Raw genomic sequence first — 24,893 nt, 5'->3', positions numbered from 1 at the left:
AAGTGCTAAAAAAGCAAGAATTTATTTTAGACCGTGTGAGAGGCTGTCACTCTTTAGTAATAAAATCTTCCATAAAAATAAATTAGGTAACTAGAAATTAATTAAATTTAGGTTTCCTTTTTATGTGCATGATAAAAAAATATAGAATTTACTATAGAGCTCTAGTTTTTTTTGCTCTAAAATTGTGAAATGTATTTTGTATCCATTTACTATCTATATTTAAAACTTATGATTACTGCTCTTAAACATTAAGCACCTCATAAGATTTTTTCAGCTAGAAAGTAGACATTTACAGTTTACCACTCTATAAATCGAAGAGGACAAAATGTAACTGTTATTTTTAAAAGCTAACAAGCAAACATCCAACAACATACATTATATTTAGTGACATATTTCAATATGTCAACATTTATTTATTTATTTATAATTTTATGGCCTACATTGGACCACTTTAGTCACTTTATATTTTCTAGTCTTTCTTCTTTTATCCACCCAATATTTCTTCATCCTTTCCGAGCGTAATTTCCTTTCCTCCTCCGGAACCACTCTTCCTATTCGTTGTTTGTTTCTTTTCAGCTGTAGTGTAGAGTATTTGTCATTCAATATCTTCAATGTGTTTGTCTTGTGTTTTAAATCCTCTACTGTAATTTGTAACTCTCTCATATCTTCTTTTAATTCTGTGATCCATTTAATGTCACTTTTACTATACCACAGTTTTTCTACTATTTTCCTGCTAATTCTATTTTCAGGTGTTCTTAACAAATGCTCCAGGAATGATATTCGTTTCTTTTAATATCAACATTTAAATGTCAACATTTAATAACAGAATAATAAATATTCAAAAATTCGTTATAGTTGGTCCTCTGCACTTTTTGGAAATATCTGTGGTTCGACCTCATTGGCCCTCAGCACTTCTCGGAATTATTTGGGGGCCAACTAAATTGGCTCGTGACACTAAAATGATTAATAAACTAGATAATTTAACAAAATCTGAAGAATTACTATTCATAATAAGTTACAATTTTTTTGGCTACATTTGTGATGTCCTCATTTTTTGTAAATAACAAGTAACGTAAGGCTCTACTCTTGGGAATAAATACTAAATTAAATATATACAAGGCGGCAATTGAGTGTTAGGATAACTTTATAACCTTTAAACTACAAGAGATATCATAACCAAATTTGGCATACCGTTACTGGTAATAGTAAGCTAATTTTCTGTGTGTACGGTGATCGGATTACTTGTTGGAGATAAGGAGAAAATCCTAAGTGATAGGCCTATGTTGAGTTGTACATAATTTTAAAAGTCTAGTTGAACTGAAAACAATGCTGCAAACCGGACTTCAAAAAATTGATCCAATTGGAAGAAATTGCTGTTTGAATTTAAAAAAAAAGTTTAATACATTGTACATAAGAAATAACTAATTCTGTATCCCTTACAAGTTGAAGGTAATACTTATTTGAACGAACTAATTTCAAAGCAGGTGTTCAAAATGTTCCCCTTCTGCCATCTGGCAATGTGCTAACTGGTTATAAAAGCTAGATACTACATTTTGAATGTATTCTTGTGGAATAGCTTGAGCTTCCTGTGCTATCCTATGTCTGAGTTAGATCAGATCAGTAGGCTGAGTTTGATAAACTTGGTCATGAGGTAGCCCCATAAAAAGTAGTCAAGCGGAGTTAAGTCAGAGAAACGAGCTGGTCACTTACTCGCTCCACATCTTCCAGTCCACCAGTGTGGGAATATTGTATCTAAATATTGCCTCACATGAATACCATAGTGTGGAGGTGCTCCGTCTCACTGGAAACCTGTTTGGAAGTTCGTGCCAAGACCAGCCTTTAGAACAGGAACTATCTAATTTTGAAATATATCTCAATACTTGTTGACATTTCAATTTCCATAAATGAAAAATGGTCCTATAATTGAATTAAGTATTATACCTCCCCACACGTTAAGTTTTTGGGGATGTCGAGTGTGACACTCTAACATCAAGTATGCGTTAAGATAGTCATTCAATATAACAGTCAACTTATCTGAGAATACAATATTGTCCAAAAGTATTTGGCTTCAGCCAATTCTATTCATAATAATTTTTCAGAATTCCATCCGATGATCAAAATTGTTCGCTCAGTCGCTGCATCAGGGTAACACGGTATTCTTTGAAACCAGACTTCTTTAAAACTTTGCGAACTGATTCACAAGATTTTCCATGAGATTGTGATGCAGTCTAACTGATTAATTTGGATTTACAATGAAAGACCTTTAAAATTATGTACAACTCAACATAGGCTGTCATTAAAGTTTTTCTTCTTACCCCCAACCTCCAGAAAAGTAGTTTACTATTACCAGAAACGGTATGCCAACTTTGGTTGTGGTATACGAGGTATGGCTATTAAGTAACGGGACTGACGCTGCAGTGGAACGAGTGCGCATGTGCCAACCAACAATGACCAACAGCTGTGTAGTTTGAGACTTCCTCTTCAGAATGCAGTTAGTCTCGTTTCTGTAAACAACATCGTTGTGTCATAATCTTCATTTATGTAAGTGTTGTTATTTTGTTTTGCCGGAAAAATGGTTAGCGTAATAATAGAGCAACGAATTGTTATTAAATTTCACGTTAAACATGGAAAAAACCGCTACCGAAACCTATAATTTACTAAAAGAAGTGTATGTTTATCGCAGACTCGTGTTTTTGAATGGTTTAATCGTTTTCAAGATGGTCGACAAGACGTGGAAGATGATTTGCGGCCAGGTTGTCCTTCAACATCAAAAACTAAAGACAATGTCGAAAAAGTTGCTAATTTGATTCGGTCTGACCGACGATTAAGCATTTGTGCAGTTGATGAATCTGTAGGCATTGATAAAGAATGTGTACGGCAAATTTTACATGACAATTTGAAAATGCGAAAAGTGTGTGCAAAAATGGTACCAAAAATTCTTACGATTGATCAACAAGCAGCTCGTAAAAATGTTTGTAATGACACTTTGAATGCCATTGAAAATGACCCAAATTTATTGGAAAGAATAATAACATATGATGAATCGTGGTTTTTTTACTTATGATCCGGAAACGAAGCGCCAATCCATGCATTGGAAGATCTCAACTTCACCGAGAGCCAAAAAAGCAAGAATGAGCAAGTCAAAATTTAAAGCAATGATGATTGTTTTTTTCGACATTCGTGGTATTGTGTACCTTCACTGGGTTCCTGAAGGTCAAACAATTAATCAACATTACTATCTTGAAGGTACTTAATAAACTACGTGAAAGAGTAAGAAAAAAAGACCCGAAATGTGGAAGGACAAATCATGGATTTTGCACCAAGACAATGCGCCAGCTCATTCCGCGTTATCTGTGAAGCGGTTCCTGACCAAGTACAGCATCCCAGTGTTAGAACATCCACCTTACTCGCCAGACCTAGCACCATGCGACTTTTATCTTTTCCCTAAGGTGAAATCTGCATTGAAAGGTGCGAGATTTGAATCTGTAGAAGCTGTTCAAGAAAAAGCGGCAAGACTCCTGAAAGAGTTGACAGAAGATGACTTTCAGCATTGTTTCCAACAATGGAAAATTCGCATGGAGCGTTGTAGGGATAGAGAAGGGGTGTATATTGAAGGTGATAATAAGTAATTATGTTTAAAATGAAAATACATTTTTTTACAATATCAGTCCCATTATTTAATAGCCATACCTCATATAGGATTGTCTTACAATTTTATTTATTTAAAATGAGTTTACTTATTACTATTATAATAGTTACTTGATTTGTGGTTTTTTATTTTTCAGGCAGTGGGAGATTGAAAAAGAAAGAGCTAGAAGGAATAGAGAAATTCCAAGTTTTATAAGAGCAATCATAGCAGAATTTGGTATCGGATTTCTTGCAATGAGTATTTTACAAATTCTCAAAGATATAATTTTTGTGTGAGTAATATGTTTGCAAATTAGTTTGGTTTTACACAAAAACATATTTAGAAATCAGAAATTTATTTTGAATTGTATTAGTGTTTGGTAAATTCTGATTTTAGTTTTAATTTTATATGTTTATGTATTATAAACCCTGATGGCTTAAAAATTTCAGACGTCTGGGAACGTGAGTGTCTCCAGACACTCCTGTCTAGAATGATTTCTTGCATAGAAAAAAACCCATGTTGAATCTTAATTATTGGCTGATTTGAATTTGGTCTTTTGTCTAAAGAAAACATATGTTTTGAGTAAAATAATTTTAATATTTACAATGTAATTTTTATTTGATAAAGTATGCACAACTGTCAGCTTACTAGTATTTTTCCCTAACAGAGTGTTGAACCCCTATTTGCTGGGACGTCTGTTAGAATACTTCACACCAACTAGTACAATGTCCTACTCTGAAGCATTGCTGATAGGACTGATCCTCTGTATTACCAATTGTCTTGTTGGTCTCCTCTATGTCCACTTTATGAATCTTGCTGTACTCTTCGCAGTTCGGGTCCGTGCATCTTGTATAGCTGTGGTGTATCATAAGGTATGATATGTCAGTGTTGTCAACTCTACTTCCTCAAATTACTTCAATCTCACACTCTGGTCTATATATCTCCTATATCTGTTTAAAAATATTTAACCCTTTGACTGATACGCAACGATATATCGTTGTGAGTGAATTTACCAAAAAGTGATACACAACGATATATCATTGTTGATGTTTTGGGCAAAAATTGATATGCAACGATAAATCGTTGTTGCATCATAAATTTATTTCAGCGTTATTATTTTGCCAAATAAATCTTACTATATCTCAATTGATAGGGAAATATATCTAATTAATTTAAAAAATAACAATCATCCTTTTATATTCTACGTTTCGACATCGAACTTTAACTAGGAAAATATGCTGTGGGTCAGAAAACCTATATGAGGAAAGGGCCTCTCCTATAAAGGCCGTTTCACACCGCGGTCACACTATGTAACGTTACTTAAAGTGACAGATGTCGCGTGACAGACGTACAGTTCACACCGCCACCGACGTCTGTCAGATACTGGGACAGTGTTTCTGCTCTGTCAGTCGGTTTAGTTTAAGCAGGTAACATGGCAAGTGGTTCGTAGTGCGATAGCACGTTTACTAAAAATGTGCCTTGGTTGGATGACGGCGATAGTAGTTCGAGTAGTGAAGAGGAACTCATGCTGTTGTATTCGGTTACAAACCGAACGCACTGGGTGCACCCTATCAACCAAAGACAGTGCGGCGATTATCATCATCTGATGAAGGATATGGAGCTAGATGATGACAGATTCACAACATACTTTCGGCTATCTAAACCTGAGTATGAAGAGATCTTAACATTGATATGTAACGATATTAGTAAAAAAGATACCAACTACTGGAGATGTATAACCAGCAGAGAAAGTTTGGCACTATGCGCCAATCTTACCAGGCGTTAAGATGGTAAGTATACTAATCTTAACGACGAAAGAAGAATTTTCAACTATAGACTTTGTAGAAGAGTAGTTTAAAATGCTTTTGTCATTCTTGCACAAAGATAGCGTATCTACTTCAGACCCTTAAAGTGTAAGCTGCACTTAGTAAACAAGATAATCAAAGCAACAGCCGTCCTCCACAATATTATCTTTGCTCAAAGGGATCATTTTCTCCAGTACTGACGCCTGAGGAAATTTTAGAAGCTTATGACAAAGCATGAAAACCTATTCCTCGTTATGGTGCTGAGGCATCTAAAGAAGCTACCGGGATAAGAAATCACTTTGTTAAATACTTCATGTCCGAATAAGGAAGTGTGCCATGGCAGTGGAACCACATTTAATGATAACCAAAACAACAATTAATTGTTCTAACAATTTGTATGTATTCTGCTCTTGTGTATGATTAAGATTTAAAAAATGTGTTTGCTAACAGTTTGTGGCATGTAGTAAGAATGATTATTCTACTGTCTGTATATGAACATTATTTAATATGTAATTTTCCGTAGAATCACTTTCGTATAAACATAATGCCAATTTGTAATTAACATGTGTTTTTCTTTTTTTAAGTCGTGTTTTTTACCCTTGCGAGATTTTGTACTAAATTTAATTTGGGCTGTTCATTAAAGAGTATAAATAATACAAATTTATGCTAATATTAAAGCCAGTGAAGTAGATATTGACACCACACATTTATGTTGCCAATATTATTAAACTATTAAACTCAATTATGAAGCGTTATATTGAAAGTTTTTAAGCTTGAACAAGTGCAATTAAGAACTGCTTACTATTTTGTTCCAGTTGCTCTGCTATTTCACCCATGCTGTATCTTTTAAATTGCTGTCTCTATACTCCTCCAAATCTGTATTCTACAGCAGTGGACGCGTTCTGACAGCATCAATTAATTGTTCCATAATAAATAACAAAACTAGCAATCCAGCTTCTTGTAAAGAGTTACAGCACGAAACTGCGCGACAGGTCTGCGCATGCACGAGGCCACAGACATCGACAGATGCTTTGAAAAGATCGCTCTCGGAGCGATTCCGCAGATTCGTCTGTCGACGTCTGTGGTGTCTGTGAGGTTCTGCGAGGTCGGTGTGAATTACACCATTTAAAACTATGGAAACAGATCTTTTGAAAAATCTGTCACATTACGTAACGTGACATAGTGTGACCGCGGTGTGAAACGGCCTTAATAATGGCTCATAGAGAGAAAAAATCAAACTCATCTCAGTTTTTGATTTTGTCTACTGACTGCCAGGCTGCCTCAGAGACTTACTCCATCAGAAGAAGTGGACATGTATTGATACGGACCAAAAATTGCTCGTCAGTACAATAAAGGTATGGGGGGTATTGACTCAACCGACCAGATGTTGTATATGTACATGGATGAGCGGAGGACCATGAAACATGCCAAAAAAGTAATATTTAATGTTTTTGGACGCATGGTGCTGAATGCATATGTGTTGTACAAGTTAAATACAACACAAGTCCAACTGAAGAGGGCTGAGTTCATGAAAGAAGTGATAGGAGATCTTTCTTCGGAATGGCTTGCAAGTAAGCAAATCCCGCAAAATCTCCAGGGTGGTGGTGATGGTCCATCAGTTAGTTTTGGACTCAGGAAATTACCTGAGAAGAAGGAAAAACTGTGCTGAACCTGTTCAGGTGACAATCATCCTGTAGGAAAGAAGCGTAGGTCTCGGACAGTGTGTGTAAGGTCTTGGTGTACATGCTGAATGCCTCGGCAAGCATGTTTGCCACTGAAATTATAAAAACTAAAAACTGTAAATATTGTAAATAATAACTTTTTTATTAGTGTTGTGTTTTGACAATAAAGTGTATTTTTAAGACAGGATTCACAAAAAAATTTAATTAATATAGAACATTCAATGTGTTTGACTCCAGATTTCCAAACAGATTGCCTCGAATTCACGTAAGTAAATTTTTATTATTTTACCAATAAGTCATGCATTTTTTAACTTATATGCTTCAAATTTTCTGGATTTGTTGACAATAATACGTACTTTTAGAATAAATTACTGTCAATAAGAAATTTCAAAAAATTATTTTAGTTTACTACTGACAAAGTAAGAAAAATTTTTTTTTTATAAATAAAAAAAAATATTTTTAAGTAATTTTTTTGGCTTTTTTATATTTTTTCCTAATAGGCCATTTAAATGTCTAAATAACAAAACTACTTTCAAGTTTCTATTATATTACATAATAAAGCTACAAATTATCTAGTAAAACACTACAAAAAAGCTAATTTTAGCCTATCAATTAAGGGATAACCCTGTTAAAAATCATATCAATTTTGGAAAAAAAAATAAAAAATTGTTGATCAGTCAAAGGGTTAATGTTAATTTACTTGTATATTGTGATTAAATCTTTTAAACATTTCTTAAAAGTCAATATTTTGAGACATTATCTAAGTATGAACAAGTCAGAATCCATAGATAAAATTTCCTCTTAATAGAAAGGAAAATTTTAACCCTTTGCTCTTGGTTTTCAACTTATATGATTGTCACCTCAACTTGAGGGACTTTTATGGGTGACTATGGTAGTTCTCTTTGTCAGATCAAAGGATTATCATCATGTCCAGTACCTCAGCTCAGCTGACTACAAAGCGTAGACCCCACAATTTTTTAGTTAAGCTCAGCCGGTCATTACCGGTAAGCGCTGTAATCAGCAAAATAAGCAAAATAAACTAATATTTTACCATTTGCAGCACTTATCATACCAAACATTGTTTTTTTCCGAGTGTCAGGACCACTGTAGCTGCTATAGTATGTGTATACCGGCTATAATTTTATTCACATACTAGTACATAGGTGGAGCCATACACCAAAATATGGAAAGAGTTTATATTCTTGTTGGTATTAGGAACCTATTTGAAACTAATTGAATCTTTATTTAGCAATAAGTTTGAAAAAGAGAACACCCTGATCAAGGGTATATCAAATATAAAGGGGATTGATTTCAGTAAAAGTCAGAGCTTTATTGGACTAAACTTATGAAATGAGTTATTTTTCTTCCACCCTTGGACTACATTTTTCCCATCAGTTTGGGATTTTTTTAAATTCCATTATCGTTAAGACCTTTTGGACCACAAGTCATTGGAGCACAAACACTTCCACCACTTCGTTGCTATCAAAACGTTGGCCTCCATGCACTTCTTTGAGGGGTCAAAAAATATGAAAGTCACAATGTGACAAATCTAGGCCATAGAGTGGATGTTCCAGTGTTTGTCATCCTAATGCAACCAATTTTTATCTCATGGTGTTAGCTGCATGTAAGCTGGTATTGTGCAGAAAAATGTTACTTCTGGCCAATTGCTGCTTCCTTTCTCTTGAAATGATCATTTTACAGCATCCAGCACTTCATAATAATATTGAGCGTTGTGGTTTCAAAGAGATTTGTGCCGATTTCTCTTAATGAGATTGTAGACTGCCTCAATGTTGACTTTGGTTACAGTTGTCCTTGGGCGATAATCGTGGCTCTTATTCATAACATTTTCACGTCCATCAGATAATTTTTGTCAAGCAAAAACACATGGATTCATGACAGGGTATTGTACCTGATCTCTACCCATGTTCACTGTAAAATTTTGGTGGGGCTTAACTTTTCATTCAACAAAAACTTTGTTATAATGCACTACTCCACAAAGACATGAACTTCCTGTTCACGCATGATTTACTTTGATTGTAAAGGAATCCTAACAGTACAGGCTACCAGCTCGTCAACCCATGGTAGGGCAATGACTCTTTCGAAATTTTTAGATAACCAGTGTCATTTATATTTGACACATCCTCGTATTTCTAATATTAAACTTATTTCTTTTGTTGGTGTCATAGCCAAACTATTTGAGTGGGGTATGTGATATTTATGTAAAAGGTTCAATCCCACTTTTCTCTGATATTTATCAGTAAGCATTTATCTTGAACTGTAACATACAGCTTTAAGCTGTTGATAATTAAGATATTTTTTCACTAATCGCACATGCTGCAAACTCTGTAGTTTAGACTGACCATCTGATCTTGTCTTTTTCGAGACAGTCCCGATTTCGGAGATTTAATCTCAGATTTCTTAAAGCATTACCGGGACTTTCATTTTTTCCAGTTTCAGATATGGTACAGTAGCTTGTTCCAGCAACAAAATATATAATTCTAAAACTCTTTTGTAGTCCATCCAACCTGCAAGAGAGGCTTGCAGTGTTAGCATATACAGGTTGTCCAAAAAGTCCCGGGTCCGTTAAATATTTTTCAAAATATTTAAAATAGAGCTACAAAACCTTACACAAAGTTACTGGACATAAAAATCTATTTTATCACATATTCAGTGATCCGCTACTCCCTCAGGGGGGCGGCCCGCTAGGAGTCAGAAGAAAATCTTAAATGTAAGCATAGGTTGATATGCATATCAAATAAAAGATGCTCGAAGTGTCCGCCTTCTGTTGTTTGACAATAAGCTAATCGGTGATAAAAGGCCTCCACAGCGTGTTGTAGTCCTGTTTCCTCACGTTCCAAATCCGTGGTTTTCTTTTATAAAAAAAAAGAACTAACCCTATCTTTAAGAAAAAGAAATCCAAAGAAGTTAAGTCGGGGGAATGAGCGGGTCATTCAATGGCACCTCTCCTTCCGATCCACCTTTGAGGGAACATAACATTTAAGTAATCCCTTACAATATTCCTGTAGTGCGCGGGTACTCCGTCTTGTTGAAACCAGATTTGAGCCAAGTTTTCACCAACAATATTTCGAAGAGCTGGTATTATACGGTTTCTGAGCATGTCAAGGTAAGAAGCTCCGTCTAAAGTTCCGTTGATAAAAAACGGCCCCACAATTCTTCCACGTAATATGCCGGCCCAGACATTCAACTTTTGTGGGTGTTGCGTGTGACCTTATATCATCCAGTGCTTATTACTATCAGTCCAGTAACGGCAGTTGTGTTTGTTTACATTGCCATTTAACATGAATGTAGCCTTGTCTGAAAATACAATGTCATTTAGAAGGATTTGATTTGTACCTAACTTGGTCATCATAATTTCACAAAACTAAAGACGTCTGTCAAAATCGTCTTCGTTTAGTTCTTGGTGCAATGTAAATTTGTATGGTTTGAAACCATTTTTATGCTAAATGTTTTGAACAGAGCTTTTGGACATATCATGATTGCCTGCAGCCGATCTGAGCGTTTCATGAGGATTCTCAATGAATGACTGAAGAACTTTCACACTCGAATCCTGATCGGTTGCACTTGGTGGATGACCACTTCTAGGAAGATTAGAGATAGTTCCATGAGTTACAAAACGGTCTATTATTCTCGTAACTGTTGATTTTGATATTGGGTTTCGGTTTGGAAATGAGTCATTGAGTAGGTGTTGAACTTCACTGTAAGACCGTGTTAAATCCCCCCAACCACGCATCACGAATATGGTAACTCTCTCACGTTCACTAAGTGCCATAACAAAGACAAGATAAAACTAAGTTGAAACAAATTAAGAGTAAAAAACTGATATGGTCTGTCTTTACTAACGAGTAGAATGCCACTAATAACGTCTAACTAAAGCAAGAATGGTTACTGCCTGCGGGAATACCCCTCAGAAATAATGAAACTTATTATTCCACAACAAAAATTAATTGTAAACAGTTTTGGGTTAGTAAAGTTAAAATCAAAAAGCTCATCAGTGTATTTTTTACATTAACCTAAGTTGCAAACTCTAACCATCTTTGAACGGCTGTCATTTTTGACTCGGTTATCCGTTTGAGGTTGGGTTTGTGGCTCTGTACTCTACTAATAAAGACCTTTAATTTGATATGCATACCAACCTATGCCTACGTTTAAGATTTTCTTCTGACTCCTAGTGGGCTGCCCCCCTGAGGAAGTAGCGGATCACTGAATATGTGATAAAATAGATTTTTATGTCCAGTAACTTTGTGTAAGGTTTTGTAGCTCTATTTTAAATATTTTGAAAAATATTTAACCGACCCGGTACTTTTTGGACACCCTGTATAATGATTTACATTTTACTTGTTTCCTTGGCTTTAACCTTTTACAATATATCATTACACATGTATTATTTTTTCAAATCAAATTCAGTGTGTAGATTGTATTGTCTGGCCACCTAAGTAGCAGTGAGTAGAATATAGAGTAGCTGTAATATATGAGGGGTAGGTGTAACTATGCGGCTATTGCCATCTCCCTCATATTCTATCTCAGAGACTACTGTTTTCGTATTAGTAGCAGTAACATTGACGTCCTGGCTCCTTACAAGTTGAGTGTTTTAGTGACTGAAAATCAGAGTGTTTTAGTTTAGCCTACTTGATTTTGTTGACTGTATAGTAATTATGTTTTGTGATTTATGTTGCTAAGTTGAAAAAAGGAATGGTTACAGAAAACAAGTAAATGTTCTTTTAATGCAGATCTATAAAAAAATATCCTTTTATTAAAAAATGTATCTCTATTTCAGACGTTTGTTGTAAGAAATGTGTTTAAGGTTTTAAAATAAACCATAGAAAACAATCTGATATGTAAACCACAAAAGTAATGAAAAGCACAAAAAACTATTACTTCTGTTATATAAGTTCATAATTTTTTAAACTAAAGAACCTATTGCAAAAGAATTGTGTGTTCTGATGAGGGCGCTTTTGCTTACCACACATAACTGTTTATTGTATTGTTTAAATTGTGTATAGTGTTTACGGCTCAGTCAGTCTGCACTCGGAAGCACCTCATCTGGTCAGATCATCAACCTTGTGTCCAATGATGTTGCCCGATTTGAATTTGTGTCATTCATGCTAATGCCAATGATCAGTGCACCTTTTATGTCAATTATTCTGACATACTTCATTTATAAAGTTGGAGGACTAGCCAGCTTAGTCGGTGTTGGAGTACTTCTTATTATCTTGATAATTCAATGTAAGTATTAGCTATCAAATTAACATATGTGATATTTAACACTGTATTATTCTATTATGATAATGTTGACTTATGTTGTTTCCCTAGAGTTTCCCAGTATGCCAAGTTGTTGTACTATGTCATTTATCAGATTAAAAACCTAAATTTGTTTAAAAATATATTCACCATATTTTGTATTAAATTTATAGTGAATTTATATAGATTAAAATAAAATAATGAGTCAAATAAATTATGTTTTTAACACATATTTTGTATTCACTTTAAATTTAAAAATTTGGGTTAAATTGAATTCAACCCTTTATTAGGTTAAAAAATTATTAGATATATGATCATAGAAACAAATGGTTTTAAAAGATTTTATTCTTAGATGAGTCTAAACTGAAAACAATTTCAAAGGATAATGCACAGCGATCGATCCTACAGTATTAGCAATTAGGAATTGCAGCTGAACGGCACCTGCCGTTTTTTATCCTAGGTTATTTACTAACATCTTATACTCAAGACTAAGCAATGCTCTGACATTTTCAGTATATTATACGTTGTTTGGTATCATTTTTGATATGATATTACAATGTATTTATACTACTCAGTTTAGGATAAAATTACAGCTAACAAACATTTGGGCCCCAGCTGCAGTCACTATTTGCTAAAACTATAGTCATGGTTAGAAGGAAAGAAGGGGAGAAGCTGTTCCACAGTACTGCATCTGTAGACCTGACGAAATACATAGGAAGTAATTGAGAAGGTCCTCAGTTGGACTCTGCACATATACAACTTTGTAAAAACCTAAATACAGGACTGAATGTTAGTTAAAATAATCAATGAAGTTAATGATTATGTATCGCAGCAGCAAGTGTTGTATTATGAGGTGTATCCCTGCTATTCAAGTGTACAAAATCTGCTAAGATATCTTGTTTATTTAAAAGGTGTGTACAAATTTTGATTTGTTTACAGTCCAGTTGAACAGCTTTATATTAAAATCATAACTGTAATATCTTATCACTCCATATAATTGTGCAAGTGATAATGTATGAAGTTGACAAATCCCTTTGATCTACATACCCGAAACACTTGTATGCTACAAATTTCTTTTTATCAGCATTCAGACTTTCAGTAAAATCTTCCTACACGGAACAACTTTTCAACATGCTGCCTGATGACATCAAGTCTCAAGAAGGGATCCTGAACTTCAAGAAATTATTAATTTGGCTGATAAGTGACCCCTTTTCCATAATTGACGACTTTCTAAACTCAGTGGAATATAGCACCACAAAACTTTATCTAGAAATGTTCTGTTCTGTTGAATGTCTATAAAGAAGAAAGTCTTGGGGAAATCATTATGATATTGCACCTTTTAACTTGAAACAGCTTTATTATCATGTTGTAAAAAACAATGATCACTTACTTGACTAATGAAAAGTTAATGGCTGTCATGTAATTGGGATCTTTTGTGAAAACAGAGATCCCAACTTGAAAACTTTGAACGAGAAAATCTACTCCTTTCCCACCAATCTGTTCATCAAAAGCTGTATATATATATATACAGGGTGTATATTATGTCTGGAAACACCCAAATATATCCTTTAATAATTTAAATATAAATTTGAAACCTCTTACAATCGTGATAGAGATTGGGCATCTACTTTTTGGAACAATGTTTTGTTATGGTCACACCAACGGGGGACGTCCTGCCGAGGGTATCGTGAATATTCTTAATGGAAGCCTATACCTTGTGATACATAATTTTAAAAGGTAATAGCTTACTGAATTGAATGCCACAAACCGCATCTCAAAGGAATTATTCTATCAGAAAATAGAGCATTTTTAGTATTGAAAATTTACTGATGTTCAACAATGTAATTTTAACATGGTTCTTGCCACAAAATGTGTTACACTAATTTTTTAGCATTTTTTAAATGTTCAATTAAAATAAAATAAACAATTTATTTTTAAGCTGGTTTCATTAGTACAAATTTTACCAGTTTTTATTACAATGAATAAAACTTATGAGTCACTTTCTCTGATTACTTATGAATCTGTACTTGGTGTTTTCCAGTCAGCAGGAAGGTTTAAAGAGACAAAGGTCACTAGCCTATGAGAAACATTATTGTGTTATTAATCATCTGGTCTACAGGTTTCAGTTTGTTGAGCATGGAGCTTTCACTAGACAGGTCTAAGCTTGGGAATTACAAATGGACAAAGGTCATATCATTCCTGTCGAGTTAATCAGTGTCTCTGAAGCATTGCTGTCAACAAGTTATCTAATTACAGTAGTTCAGTTTTTATTTGGCATTTTAATGGAATTGTCTGAAAGAGAACGAATTACTCTGTTGATGATGCGAGGATATGGCGATCGTCAAAGATCTTATCGGGAAGTTTGTAATTTGTTTAATGACACTTTCCCAGAAAGGAATCCCATAAGTGTTTCAAACAATATCAAAAACTATTGAGCGTTTTGAAAATGACAGGGAGTGTACGTAATCGGCCAAAAAGTCGGGGTAGGATACAATCTGCAACAGATGAAGAACATGCACTAGATGTTTTGCAAACATTTATTGAAGACCCACATACATCGCTCAGAAAAGCTGCACAGCAACATGATATGCACACCTATGTCTGTGAGTAAGATTTTGAAAATTAATAAATACAAACCATTTAAAGTTCATTTAGTCCAACAGTTAAGTGAGGATGATTACGACAGAAGAGTTGAGTTTTGTGAACTTGTGATGCGCAAATGTGATGACAATAGAGATTTTCTGACCAACATACTATTTTCTGATGAGGCAACTTTTTTCCTAAATGGCAATGTTAACAGGCACAATTGCCGTTACTGGGCTAGTGAAAACCCACATTGGATTACTGAGTCCCATTCACAGCAACCACAAAAAACTGAACGTATGGTGTGGAATTTTAGGTAACAAAATTGTTGGACCCTTTTTCATCAATGGAAATTTAAATGCCGAACTTTACTACAATATGCTCCAAAATGAAATAATCCCAGGCTATTCAAATTGCATCAGGAGAATACTTTGATAATGTATGGTTTCAGCAGGATGGTGCTCCACCCCATTATGGGAGACAGGTAAGAGAGTATTTGGATTTAAGGTTTCTCATAAATGGATTGGCCGAAGAGGAGAAATCGAATGGCCTCCAAGATCTCCGGATTTGTCACCAATCGATTATTTCCTATGGGGTCATTTAAAATCCAATGTTTATAGAAGAAAGCCTCATAATTTGGAAGACCTAAGAAACAGGATTATAGAGGAGATTGCTTTGATAACTGAAGAAATGTTAGGCAACTCTGTCGAATCATTTTACACAAGATTGGCTCATTGTCAAAAACCGTAGAAGGAACACAGTTCGAACAATTGCTTTGACACCAAATGCAGGTAAAACGTTTGTTGTAAGACTTTTCTAACAGCATACATTATTTTTTATTTGTAATAAGAAATCAATAACATAAGTATTTCCATAATTGTACTGTAATAAAAACTGGCAAATTTGTGCTAATAGAACCAGCTTAAAATGAAATTTTTGTTTTATTTAATTGAACATTTAAAAAAATGCTAAAAAAAATTAGTGTTAACACATTTTGTGGCAAGAACCATGTTAAAATTACTTTGTTGAACATCAGTAAATTTTCAATACTAAAAATGCTCCTATTTTCTGATAGAATAATTCCCTTGAGATGCGGGTTTGTGGCATTCAATTCAGTAAGCTATTACCTTTAAAATTATGTATCACAAGGTATAGGCTTCCATTAAGAATATTCACGATACTCTCGGCAGGACGTCCCCGTTGGTGTGACATAACAAAAACATTGTTCCAAAAAGTAGATGCCCAATCTCTATCACGATTGTAAGAGGTTTCAAATTTATATTTAAATTATTAAAGGATATATTTGGGTGTTTCCAGACATAATATACACCCTGTATATAGATATACACAGATATATAAGATTGTTAAATTTTCCAAAACATAATATTTTTTGTAATTTTTAAGTGATTTTGTTTTTCAAACACATGGATATTTCTGGATTCAAACTGATATTATTTTGAACTTATACATCCCTTAAAGTAGGGGTCTAATATTCCTATTGTTTAATATATTTTTGTTGTCATAATATTGCCAATCGTCTATTACATGTAATTTTTAAGTCGAAAATAAAGTTGCTTGTATTTTAATTTACATAGTGAAATTTGCCTTGGTATTTTTTGTTTGTGTAAAAATATAACTTAAATATAAAATTTTCTTACATATTTATTATTAAAGCCTTATACCCAAAAGTTGCTCGTAAATTTAGGTAGTTTTGAATTTGGGAAAAAATTTGGGTAAGTTTGAATTTTCATGTAATTTGACCTCAAATCCTATTTATTTATTACAAAATTTTAAATTTCTACTATTTATACATGGGTAAAAATTAAATCCAGTTAATGTATCATTGAATGAGTGTTACAAACATGTGAACAAAAGATCCATTATACAAGATTGTTGAGGTAACAAATAGTGAACAAGGATTTTAATTATTTGTTGTAGTTATCAATGCCAATATGACTGCAAATTATCGGATCCAAGTTGCCAGACAGACAGATGAACGAGTCAGATTGATGGATGAAATCGTGCTTGGCATTCAAGTGATCAAGTTGTATGCGTGGGAGAAACCTTTTCAGATCTTCATTGACTACACAAGGAAGTATGTTTGTCATAACATTTCCTATTATTTTGTAAAAAAGTCAATTTCCAGATTATAAGGGGTGATCAAATTGGCAGTGATTCAAGGCTGATTGGTCTAAGATCATTTAAAAATACATACAAATATAGCACATTTTGAAAAGTTTAAAATTACTAATATGTAGCCAGATTTAATTTGTTAACCTGAATCTGAAATTAAAAACATACATTAAACAAATGTTGTTATTGACTGTGAATTTCATGTTATGTATTTATGGATTGTATTAATTTGGACCCACCTCCACGATGTTAACCTCAGCTGTGTATTTATGTTTGTCTTTGCTAGTAATATATTTTAAGTTTTGAGGATGTTGTAGGTTGGAGTTGAATATTCTTCGTAAAGTATCTTATCTAAGGGCAGCCTTCATGTTCTTCGTAGTATTCTCTTCCAGACTGACGATATTCTGTGTTCTCCTCACATTTGTTCTGTGTGGTTTACAACTGGAGGCTGTATCTGTAAGTTACTACATGTGCTATGAAAAAAATACAGTATATCCATAAACAGGAATTCATGTTTACATGTTTGTATTCAGCATTTATGTATTCCATCATGAGAGAGATGAACAAAAGCCTTGACTGAGTTGGCTTGTCCAACAGTTAACAGCTCTGACCATGATTAACTGTTACTTTTGTTTGGATTAGTATTTTTGGATTTATGTAAAAACATAACTTTAATAGAAAATGTTCTTATGTATTTCTTATTAAAGCCACATAGCAAAAAATTTTCTCATGAATTTGGAGGACAATGTGGGTATGTTTGAATGTTTCCTGTGATTTGTTGAGGAAACAGTTATAGTGAACAAAAGTTGTAATAGTGAGTAATAGTTATACTAATTAATGCAAATATGACTGCAGGTTATTTGATCCAGGTCACTAGACTGACAAAATAATGATTTAGACTAATGAGTGTAACTTATTAAGGATCTTATGGGATTCTAATAATTTTTTATCTTATTAGAATCCCTATCTTCTAAAGTCTACCATATTACAATGTGTATTAAAAACACAAAGCTTAGTTAAACTCGGCATATCATAAAGAAGTACTTTGTGTTAATTGTTAAGTTTTTGCTGTTGTAGAAACATTCTCCCTGTTGTAGTCCAGGAGCTGAGAGCCAATATGCATTGCCTAAGCACACATACTAGTTTTTCTTGAAATTTATAGAAAAAGTTGCCATAAGAGAGAATTTTATCATCATCTGCATTAGTTTTGGTAGAAGTCAAAATGCGAGGGTATTAATAGGATTAACATATGGAAGAGTAATTTTTTTATTTAATCATATTTTCCTTGACACACATTAAAAACCAACAAGACAAATAAATGTTAAATCAGTGTCAACTAATCACATACCGACTCTGAAAGTGGTGACATTCGGTCTCGTTATCTGGTTGTGTGACAGTGATAAAACTATTTATTTACACATTTAAAAAACCTGTTTTAAGTACTTATGCTCAAGTTAAAATTTCAACCAAAACTAGTGTGGGTGAAGATTGTTTTTACTTATTTAATGAATTATTGATAACAAACTATTAATAATTGTGGACGATGCTACTGTATGCCTTCCCATCTTACATCCTATCTCTTCCTTTACCTTTTTCCTACCTTACAAAATGTAAACTTTTGAATTTTATATGACACCAAAGTTTTGTTTATTTAAATTAATCTTCAGTAACAGGCTAATAGAAAAATCAATTATAAAATATTGTAATTTCAAAAATTCTAATGCTGTATTTTAAAAGTATTAATTTGTTTGCAGATATTTGTACTGATGGTATACTTTTCTCAGTTGGCTGGTTCTATTACAGCTCTTGTAACAAGAGGATTTGCAGAGATAGCTGAATGTATGGTTTCTATTAGAAGAATCCAGGTAATTTTGGTTCATTTGAATAGTTATGTTCAATAAAGATTTTAATTTTTTTTGCATTGAATGTCTTCTGTTTCAATAAGAAGTTCTTAATAAGTTAAGTTAATAAATAAACAGATTTCATATTTTTCCCATCATCAATCCCAGTTTTCTATAACTAGTTTGAATGAGTCTGTTCTTGTCTTTGGCCGACCATACGCCTAGACTAAATTATTAGTATTATATTTGTTGTGTTGAGTGCCTCCATATGTGCATATTAGTTTGTTTATGTAACGTGAATGGTGGTAGAGGAGAGGACATGCGGCATAGTTGGGCTGTACATTACTGAATACTCTACCATATTACACCAGATATCACCAACACACAGAATACTACTTCTCAACACATCAGCCAGTACAGATTACTCAATACTATGATATTAGTTGTTACACATTATGTATTAGTAATCGTAAGAGTAGGAAATATATTTTTAGAAATAAAAAATATATTTTAAGATTTTACAATGGTTAAATCTCAAACCTTATGAGTACCATTCATTTCTCTCAGTTTATAAATTATTTTCATTCAATAAACTGGCAAAAAGTGGAGCTTAACCCTTTCAGGGCCAGGACCAAATATGAGATGTTGCAAAATTTTTTCACATATCTATCCCCTTGTGACTAGTCAAAAGTGCCAGGCTAAAATTGGCGATTTTGCAGTCTCTTAGATTAAAATTTATAACTTTTCATAAACATTAGAGAATGACCTAAAAGTTGCACCAAATTACTCGTATAGATATATACTATCAACAAAAAAATATAAAGATGTAGTTTTAAGTAATTTAAAATTTAAAAAAAATAATGTTTTAATGGATTACATAAAAAAAATTTAATTTTTTAATTTTTTTCGTAAATAATTAAAAAAGGAAAAATAATTTTACTGTAGAAAGCTATGTTATTATATTGTACATTTATAAAGGAACAACCATACAAAATTTTGTGTTATTTCTCTCATAAATAAATTTTTTATGACACATTTTGTATAAATACGCATAATTGTACTTCGCAACAAGTGATAAAGCAACTGACTCTTAACTGCAAGAAACTTAAAATAAATATTCACATTACGGATGTACCGGTAAACAGATGATTGTAGGATCCATAAGCAGTTTCAATACAGTTAAAAACACTATTTACCAAGAAATATTTACACAATTTTATTTGAAATTTATTTACACTTTTTCTATTTACAAATATGCTACTTACAATTTCACTCCCGTGAGATCGCAAATTGTCAGTCATTGTAACTACTACACACAATAGCTAAGCAGGTAACACTACTAATATTTACAACCACAAAATAAAATAATGAAGAAGAATCCAGCATACAATGGTACGATTGCACTAAAGCATAAAGAATTAACAACAATAGATCGAGTCACCTGATAATGTCACGTGACAATTACGAAATAAAAATGCATAGACCTCCAAAATAAAAATTATATTCATATTAAATATCTACAAATATACCAGGGAATAAAAAAACATAAAACTTTAATCATTTGATGTCGTATTTTTTAAAGAAAATTACGAATATCAAGGCGGCATGTCGCGTATGTCACCGACGGCAATATATTGCCGCCTGGCACTTTTCAGACACGATCTATGGCGGCAATATATTGCCGCCTGGCCCGGAAAGGGTTAAAGCTTTATATTGTACTATATACAGATTATAATTTTAAAATTTGAAGTAGTAAAAAGCTGTAGTTTAATTTTAAACTAGAAACAATATCAGTTATCAAAATATTAATATTTTTAACACCAATAGTTTAATTCTAAATAACGGATACACAGTATATCTATAACAACATTTATACAATATTAAAAACACAACATATTTACAATATGCTTTAACACGTTGAGTGTGGCAAACGCCATCGTACACATGCTGTGTTATAAAACTACTTAAGATCACTCAGTATAGAGACACAGTGAAGCTGTCAACTACATGTATTATAACTTGACAGTTATTATAAAGTAGTTTAACATGTTGACTGTGACAGTTTCATAATGCTCGTGCTGTGTTATAAGATACTCAGAATCACTCAGTACAGACTCGCAGTGTAAGTGTGGCTTTATGCAGCTTAAGAAAAGACTGAAAAAGGTAAACGTTTCAGGCATTCTTGTTACAAGAGGATTATGTTCCATTGAGTAACAGTGACAAAGAAATGAAGACAAGTGGTGTGGAAGTGGAGGGGGAGCAGGCAGTGCTGCTGACAGGTGTCAGTGCCAAGTGGACATCTGCAGGTAGTATGACATTGACAGATCTCAATGTTGATATCCGAGCTGGTCAGCTTGTGGCTGTCATTGGTACAGTTGGTAGCGGCAAGGTTGGTACTTCTACATCTGCCATTATTTTTTTAATTTTGATTTTAGAGGTTGCTATTTATATTTCTGCCTTAACAATGAAAAAATAAGTATTTATGATCGAATCTATCTTTATTGTTTTTCAAAATATTTCCAATTAAGATTAACACGTATACAACGACGGCTTATTTCCTGTTTTTTTAATTTGCCATAAAATTTTTCGATATTGGCGAATAACTGTAATCTTTTTTTCATTAAACGTCTAAGTATAACAAGAAAAGTATGTAGGCTTCGCAGTTTGGCACAAAAAAAGATTTCCATTTGTTTTTTTAGTGTTTCTCTGTGTACCCCGAGGGGTATATAAAAAATTAATTTACCTACAAAATTAAGGAATCATGTGCCCGACAGAGTACACGATAATCTAGGGTATTTATCTACGCGCAGGATCACATTTAACAAACCACCAAGACAGGCAAACAGTAAAAACGCAATAAGGGAACGTGTACCCCATCGGGAGCACGAAGCGCTTTACGAAAGCTCGGTGTGTGCCGGACCGGGTACACTACAGCAGTTGTGAAAGTTTGTGTGTATCTGATGGGGTACACATACTTGTGAATGTTTTAATACACTTTTCTATGTGTTTGAACTAATGTTTAAAGCACATTTTCTATTCTAACTGTAGTAGCTCCAAAATAAGCGTTTAGAACAAAAAAACAGCTTCTTTTGGTATAGAAAACCGTTGACCAAGCAGATTGTTTTTGATGTATGGGAACAAAAATAAGTCATTGGGTGCCAAATCAGGGCTGTATGGTGGATGGCCCATCAATCCAACCTTCTGGCTTGTTAAAAGTTAAATTTGTTTGAGCAGCGATGTGAGAGCTTGCATTGTCATGATGAAAAAGATTCATCTCTTTCTTGACGTTTTTCAAATTTCTCCAATGACTTCTGGCAAAAAAAATGGTCATGTACCATTCAGAGTTAACTGTCTTAAGTTGCTCTAACACCACTGTAGCCACATGGCCGGTAATACCAAAGAACAGGCTACCAATGCCTGCATCATTTGCTTCAATGTTCTTCTTCTGCAAACAACTTTTGTTGGATTTGGCTTGTCTTGAAAAACGCACATTTTATTGAGTTTTGTTTAAGGATCATATGAATAGATCCATAATTCTACACCTGCCCTGGTGTTATAGACATAATTTGATACAACTGTAACAAATATTTTCAAAATTTCAATGCACCAGTCGATGTAAGGCTTTGTGCATTGGTCAAATTATGCAAGACCTAATGAGAAAAACTTTTTTAAGGCCAAATAATGATGTTTTGTCTTGTTAATACTAATCATACTAATGCCCAAAGATGCGTCAATCTCACGGTATATCACATGACGATCGTTTAATTAGTTCAAGAAAAACATCGATGTTTTCAGGAACAACCGATGATTTTGGATGACCGTCACAGATTTCGTCCTGGAGTAAATATCGACCACGTTTTAACTCACTATACCAGTTTTTTTACAGTGCTGCAAAATTGAGCTTAATAAAGCTTTTGCAACTAACTACAAACAACACTAAATACACTCAAATGACAAAATATTGTGGTTGAGATTATGTTCAACAATGTAAAGTTTTCACCAGAAATGTCATTTGATGCCCGGAAACAGTCAGTGTTTCCAAAGCTAGAATATTAATAGTATAAATAATAGTAAATAGTATAAATAGCTAGAATAAAGCTGTAAGTAATAGAAAACTACTATTAGGAAAATACTGCTTTTTCACCCAACAAAAGAAATAATATTTTATAAACATATAAACTTCATACATTTACTTCAATTTTAGGATGTGTTGGAGCCAAGAGGAGAGCATTGCAACCAAGCTAGCTTCTACTCTTGGGAGAACTAAAAAAATATATTGAGATTTATTAATTATTCAAAACTGTAGATTGCTTTTGAATTCACATATTTGTTCCATTGAAAGAGGAAAAAATTTAAACAGAAATATTCAAAGGTGCAATAAAGTATTATTCTTTCCTATTTTAATTGTAATTAATAAATATACTATCAATAAATACAGATATATTATTTACCTTATCTTCAAAACAGGCAGTTCCATAATGTTTCTAATTAGAACTTTCCAGTATTTATAAACATAGAAAAGTACAGAGTAATATCCCAATCCATCATTATTTTGCTTCTAGAGTTCTCTGTTGAATCTGTTTCTTGGAGAGCTGACAAAAACCGAAGGGAAGATGAATATAAACAGAACTATTTCTTATGCAGCACAGGAGCCTTGGATATTTAGTAGTTCTGTGCGTCAGAATATACTCTTCAGGGAGGATTACAATTCTACTAGGTACAAAGCTGTAAGTAATAGTTTTCGTCATATTCTGTTCTGTGTTGTTGACATAATTTTGTGGTGCATATAATTGTTCAAAGTAGAGTAATTCCCCAGACTAAATTACCTATATTTCAGTAGATAATTTTTGAAGGAAAATTTTTTATCCTACAGTTGGTGGCATTGCTGGTGAGAATGCTGAGGCATTTGACATTCTTTCTGTTGATATTGTACAAAATTATGTTGTTTCTGATGAATAACTTTGTTCATTCATTTGATTTTTGGTTCATTTTTGTTTTTATTTAAGCAGTTTTTTTCTGAGGGTTAAAAAAGAGCTGTCTGCATCACCTGTCACAATTCTTATCGAAACTGTTATCTTCGTCAGCCATCTCAATCAATCATGGTCTCAACATGCTGGGCTTTTTAAAACTACAAAAACTCTCATTGTATCCCACATCAAGGTAATTTTAACATTTTTAAATTCATAGAAATCTTCCATTACAGGTTTGTAAAGTTTGTGAACTGGAAAAGGATTTTGAGTTGATGCCTCGAGGAGACAAGACTCTGGTAGGAGAGAAAGGAGCTGCACTTTCCGGGGGTCAGAAGGCAAGAATCAACTTGGCCAGGTAGTTTACAGGCTTTTTTAAAATTACTAAATAATATTTTCTAAGTATTAAAAAGTAAAATATATAAAAGTACATATTAATAATATTAAGTTACGTATTATTTTAATTTCAAAACTTAGCTATAAAATAACTCAATTTAGTATTTTATAAAGAAAACTACTCAATTTAGTATTTTATAAAGAAAAATACTCAATTTAGTATTTTATAAAGAAAAATACTATTAGAAAAATACAGCTTTTTCACCCAACAAAAGAAATAATATTTTATAAACATATAAAGTTAAAATAAGACCAATGAATTACAAATATTTTATAAAAAAAAACCAACAAAAGTTAAAAATTAGGATCTGTGGCAAATTTTTTAATTTACTGTATTTGACCACTTCCATATTTATAACTCTTTGCCTAACAAAAACTTGCAGTATATTTCAATATTGTAAATAGTTATAATAAATTATGTTAGTTTCTGTAAATCAAAAAAGTTTGCATTTGTTATAAAAACACTTTTATATTAAGGCATTTTTGCATAACATATTTTTTGAGCATCTTGTTACAAACAAATATACGAGGTGTGTTCAAAAAGTATCGCAAATTTTGTGTATTTTAAAAAATATTTATTTATTCGTGAATATCTATTT

General features: G+C 33.1%; 1 protein-coding gene across 2 annotated transcripts in view; it reads left to right on the top strand.

Annotated features, from left to right (window-relative positions):
• LOC124359632 (ATP-binding cassette sub-family C member 4-like) overlaps nt 1-24,893 on the top strand; it is a 114,865-nt gene that overhangs the window by 18,532 nt on the left and 71,440 nt on the right. For both annotated transcript variants that reach the window (XR_006922179.1, XM_046812536.1), the window contains exons 3-11: nt 3,786-3,920; nt 4,296-4,500; nt 12,137-12,359; nt 16,896-17,052; nt 17,408-17,546; nt 18,845-18,955; nt 21,108-21,320; nt 23,494-23,658; nt 24,135-24,256. Coding sequence is in view for 1 of the 2 variants with exons in the window: in XM_046812536.1 (XP_046668492.1) it covers nt 3,786-3,920; nt 4,296-4,500; nt 12,137-12,359; nt 16,896-17,052; nt 17,408-17,546; nt 18,845-18,955; nt 21,108-21,320; nt 23,494-23,658; nt 24,135-24,256 (1,470 nt within the window). In the remaining variant the exon portion in view is untranslated. The remainder of the gene's footprint in view (nt 1-3,785; nt 3,921-4,295; nt 4,501-12,136; nt 12,360-16,895; nt 17,053-17,407; nt 17,547-18,844; nt 18,956-21,107; nt 21,321-23,493; nt 23,659-24,134; nt 24,257-24,893) is intronic.

The sequence above is a fragment of the Homalodisca vitripennis genome, chromosome 4 (assembly GCF_021130785.1).
Source record: "Homalodisca vitripennis isolate AUS2020 chromosome 4, UT_GWSS_2.1, whole genome shotgun sequence".
NCBI classification, from domain to species: Eukaryota; Metazoa; Arthropoda; class Insecta; order Hemiptera; family Cicadellidae; genus Homalodisca; species Homalodisca vitripennis.
Note: the sequence above shows the minus strand (reverse complement) of the source record. Positions and strands in the feature narration are given on the sequence as shown.